Source organism: Physeter macrocephalus, chromosome 18, assembly GCF_002837175.3.
Source record: "Physeter macrocephalus isolate SW-GA chromosome 18, ASM283717v5, whole genome shotgun sequence".
Classification (NCBI taxonomy): domain Eukaryota; kingdom Metazoa; phylum Chordata; class Mammalia; order Artiodactyla; family Physeteridae; genus Physeter; species Physeter macrocephalus.
Genome location: NC_041231.1, coordinates 72342613 through 72347231, shown reverse-complemented (window position 1 = coordinate 72347231; position 4619 = coordinate 72342613). Strand labels below are relative to the sequence as shown.

The 4619-nt window shown below is 42.0% G+C and overlaps 2 protein-coding genes across 3 annotated transcripts in view; one reads left to right on the top strand and one right to left on the bottom strand.

Moving 5' to 3' along the window:
- ZFAND3 (zinc finger AN1-type containing 3) overlaps positions 1–4619 on the bottom strand; it is a 335919-nt gene that overhangs the window by 299960 nt on the left and 31340 nt on the right. The gene's annotated exons all lie outside the window — the stretch shown is intronic.
- Positions 2731–4529, top strand: LOC114484313 (elongation factor 1-alpha 1-like). The gene is given in 2 exon segments (XM_055080068.1): positions 2731–2973; positions 2976–4529. Coding segments are annotated over 2 exon segments (1377 nt in total). The 5' UTR covers positions 2731–2792; the 3' UTR covers positions 4172–4529.

Here is a 4619-nt window from a genome sequence, read left to right as displayed (position 1 = left end):
TTTTTTTTTTTTTGTGGTATGCAGGCCTCCCTCTGTTGTGGCCTCTCCCGTTGTGGAGCACAGGCTCCGGACGCGCAGGCTCAGTGGCCATGGCTCACGGGCCCAGCCGCTCCGCGGCATGTGGGATCCTCCCAGACCGGGGCGCGAACCGGGTTCCCCTGCATCGGCAGGCGGACGCGCAACCACTGCGCCACCAGGGAAGCCCTGCAATGATTTTAAAACATAAAATGATTCTTATAAAAAATTTCTTCATTCTTTGGCTAGATTTAGCTCTGAGGAGCAGTTTCTCGACCTACCCCCTAAGCCATCCCTTGTATTAATAGATTAACTTCTCTCTTATGCATGCAGAATGATACTAATTACACAACATACTACAGAGAATTGAGAAATAGTCACTCAAATCATTTTTTGCGTGTCTGCAGTGCTCTGATTGTCTAATAGAATAATACTCTGTCTAGTATGAAGCTAACTGATGAGATTTTGTTAGCACTTGTTAACTTGGGCAAATAACTTTAAACAAGTTAAAAGTTACTCTTCTTGGGCTTCCCTGGTGGCGCAGTGGTTGAGAGTCCTCCTGCCGATGCAGGGGACACAGGTTCGTGCCCCGGTCCGGGAAGATCCCACATGCCGCGGAACGGCTGGGCCCGTGAGCCATAGCCGCTGAGCCTGTGCATCTGGAGCCTGTGCTCCACAACGGGAGAGGCCACAACAGTGAGAGGCCAGCGTAACGCAAAAAAGTTACTCTTCTTAAAGTCTCAAAATATAAACAGGAACTTTTACATCCAGTATATTGCCGATGGATAAAAGAAATCAAACTGTTGCAAATTAAATCTCTGGTTAATATATTGCTAGAAACAATAAAGAAATTCTTTTAGTAAGGCCCAGAATTCAATTATCATCTTTCAATCCATTTTGTATCTTCAGATCCTGTTTCTTCTTAATGCAGAACCTACCTGAATAAAAATCACAAGCATACATTACAGGATTGTCTCAGACAATTAAGTAACTAGATTTGAGTTCTAGCTCCACCTCTTCCTAGATGAGTGAGCTTGAGCAAGTTCCATACTCTCTTTACTCATCTGTTAAGGAGAGGAAATATCGCAACCCTCCAAGAGAAGTCAAAAGTATACAATTAAACTTAGGCAGAACAGTTTGTATAGTGCTACAGAAATATCAGTTGCCATTATTAGGTGCTCAGTAACTTTCTTCATATTATCATCTTCTACTTTTTTGTAACACTCCAGTGTTAGTTTCTGCTAAGCCTCAGGTTTAGTGGAATATTGTGCACCTAGTAATACATTTCATTCAACACATTAAATTTAAGCAAAGCATAAGCAATAAGCAATAAAGATAACTGAGATGGTCTCAGCACTCAAACAGTTTATAATGAACGCAAACACGTATACATGATAAGTCAGTGCTGTAAGAGGAACAATGAAAACCAACATGAATACTGCAGAATGAGAAAAAGTTTCACAAGTAGTTAATAAGGGCCTGGGTATGTGATGGGAGAGATACTGTAACAGAGGGAACTGCAAAAGCACAGATACAGAGGGGTAAGAGAACACTCCACACACCCCAGAATGCAGGGCAGTTCAAGTTCTAAAACAAATTACAAGAGGAGAATATCATTTTTAAAATCCAACCAGGAAAAGAAAAACCTTCCCATTAAGTCTCTAAAAAGTAAGCATCTTGAAGGTAAGCAAGGGGGCTCATTTTAAGCCAAAGAGTTGGAAAAATTATGAACCATGCTAGCTTCAACCCACTTCATCATCATTTCCCAAAGCACTTTACAATGTCTAAGAGGATATATTTAGAGGGGACTGAGTTACAGGAAAGGGATGTCTGGCCTAGCAAGTCTCTGAGGAAGTGGGGACTGGCATACCTGTCTCCCTTGATGACACGTGCAATATATCAACCTGCTTCAAAAACCATTTTCTTAAATTCTGCAAGTTATCACCGTTCTCGGTAAGGAAAAGCAATACAGCAATTCTTAAAAGAATAAGTTACATATGTTTCCTCGAGGGGAGTGGGGACTAGGAAATCTTATGTTCTTCCTCTAGTTTATTTTCTTACTTACATCATTAAAAACCTTTCCCGTAAACAAATTTTATTCATGTTTTCTACCCCTTTACCACCAAAAACAAAATTAATTTACCTTGGAACTGTGCCTAAGCATGGTAAATTTTAACCCAGAAGACTAATGAGTAATAAGAAGGGTGTTCTGTAATTATTACCTCTCCCTCTCAAGATTGCCACTGCATCAGCCATGCCACCAGTAGAAGATTGAGAAATAATAATCAATTGCTTTTTTAAGGCCCTAAATTTTAGAGTAGTTTGCTAAGAAGCGCCAGATAACTGGAACAGTAACCATGTCGCAGCTCCAGCTTTCATGGCTTTCACCACACCACAACCAAAATACTGTTTCACTTATAAAAGGAAATAAAAACTCAGAAGTTACAACGTATTGGATAGGTTTCTAACAGAATATGCTGTCAACTCTCAGAGCATAAAAAAGACAACCAAAGTGTCCTAATTCCTCCTAAGCAATGCAAAATGACCTAACATCAGTCAAGTTCCTCTGAAAGGTTATAAAAATCAAACTCCTTGAGTATACCCAAGTGATGCATTGATTCTTTACACCAAAGAAAACCCTCTGGTCTGGAAGGTTAGATACCAGGAAGTAGTCATCTCTGGAAAGTAGTATTTAAAAAGGAAGTGGGGCCTTTTTCACAAAAGGTTTGCCGCCAGGACACAGGTGTCGTGAAAACCACTGCTAAACCTAAGCAAAAATGGGAAAGGAGAAGACCCACATCAACATCGTTGTCATTGGACGTGTAGATTCAGGGAAGTCTACCACTACTGGCCATCTGATCTACAAATGGGGTGGGATCAACAAGAGAACCACTGAAAAGTTCGAGAAGGAGGCTGCCGAGATGGGAAAGGGCTCCTTCAAGTATGCCTGGGTCTTGGACAACTGAAAGCTGAACGCGAGTGTGGTATCACCACTGATATCTCCCTATGGAAATTCGAGACCAGCAAGTACTATGTGAACATCATTGATGCCCCAGGACACAGAGACTTCATCAAAAACATGATTACAGGAACATCCCAGGCTGACTGTGCTGTCCTGATTGTTGCTGCTGGTGTTGGTGAATCTGAAGCAGGTATTTCCAACAATGGGCAGACCCGTGAGCATGCCCTTCTGGTCTACACTCTGGATGTGAAACTAATTGTTAACAAAATGGATTCCACTGAGCCACCCTACAGCCAGAAGAGATATGAGGAAACTGTTAAGGAAGTCAGCACCTATATTAAGAAAATTGGCTACAACCCCGACACAGTAGCTTTTGTGCCAATTTCTGGCTGGAATGGTGACAACATGCTGGAGCCAAGTGCTAACATGCTGTGGTTCAAGGGATGGAAAGTCACCCGTAAAGATGGCAATGCCAGTGGAACCACAATGCTTGAAACTCCGGATTGCATCCTGCCACCAATTTGCCCAACTGACAAGCCCCTGCGTTTGCCCCTCCAGGACGTCTACAAAATTGGTGGTATTGGCACTGTCCCTGTGGGTCGAGTGGAGACTGGTATTCTCAAACCTGGCATGGTGCTCACCTTTGCTCCAGTCAACGTGACAACTGAAGTGAAGTCTGTTGAAATGCACCATGAATCTTTGAGTGAAGCCCTTCTTGGGGACAATGTGGGCTTCAATGTCAACAACGTGTCTGTCAAAGATGTTCATCGTGGCAATGCAGCTGGTGACAGCAAAAATGACCCACCGACGGAAGCAGCTGGCTTCACAGCTCAGATGATTATCTTGAACCACCCAGGCCAAATCAGTGGCGGATATGCACCTGTGCTGGATTATCACACAGCTCACACTGCTTGCAAGTTTGCTGAGCTGAAGGAGAAGACTGATCGTCGTTCTGGGAAAAAGCTGGAAGATGGTCCCAAATTCTTGAAATCTGGTGATGCTGCCATCATTGATATGGTTCCTGGCAAACCCATGTGTGTTGAGAGCTTCTCTGACTATCCTCCTCTGGGCCATTTTGCTGTTCGTGACATGAGACAGACGGTTGCTGTGGGTGTCATCAAAGCAGTGGACAAGAAGGCAGCCGGAGCTGGCAAGGTCACCAAGTCTGCCCAGAAAGTTCAGAAGGCTAAATGAATATTATCCCCAATACCTGCCAGCCCAGTCTTAATCAGTGGTGGAAGACCGGTCTCAGAATTGTTTGTCTCAATTGGCCATTTAAGTTTAATAGCAAAAGACTGGTTAATGATAACAATGCATCATAAAACCTTCAGAAGGAAAGGAGAATGTTTTGTGGACCATTTGTTTTGTGTGTGGCAGTTTTATTAGTTTTTAAAATCAGTACTTTTTAATGGAAACAACTTGACCAAAAGTCTGTCACAGAATTTGAGACCCATTAAAAAAGTTTAATGAGAAAAATTAAAAAAAAAGGAAGTGGGTAAGAAACAACTTTCATTTTATGCTATATACAACTCTGAATTGCTTAAAATAAGCATGTAATACTTCTAAATTTTTTAAAAGATACTTCCTTTGAAAAAAAACCAAACCATTGTAGTCCTAACAACTTTTTTTTTTTTTTTTTTTT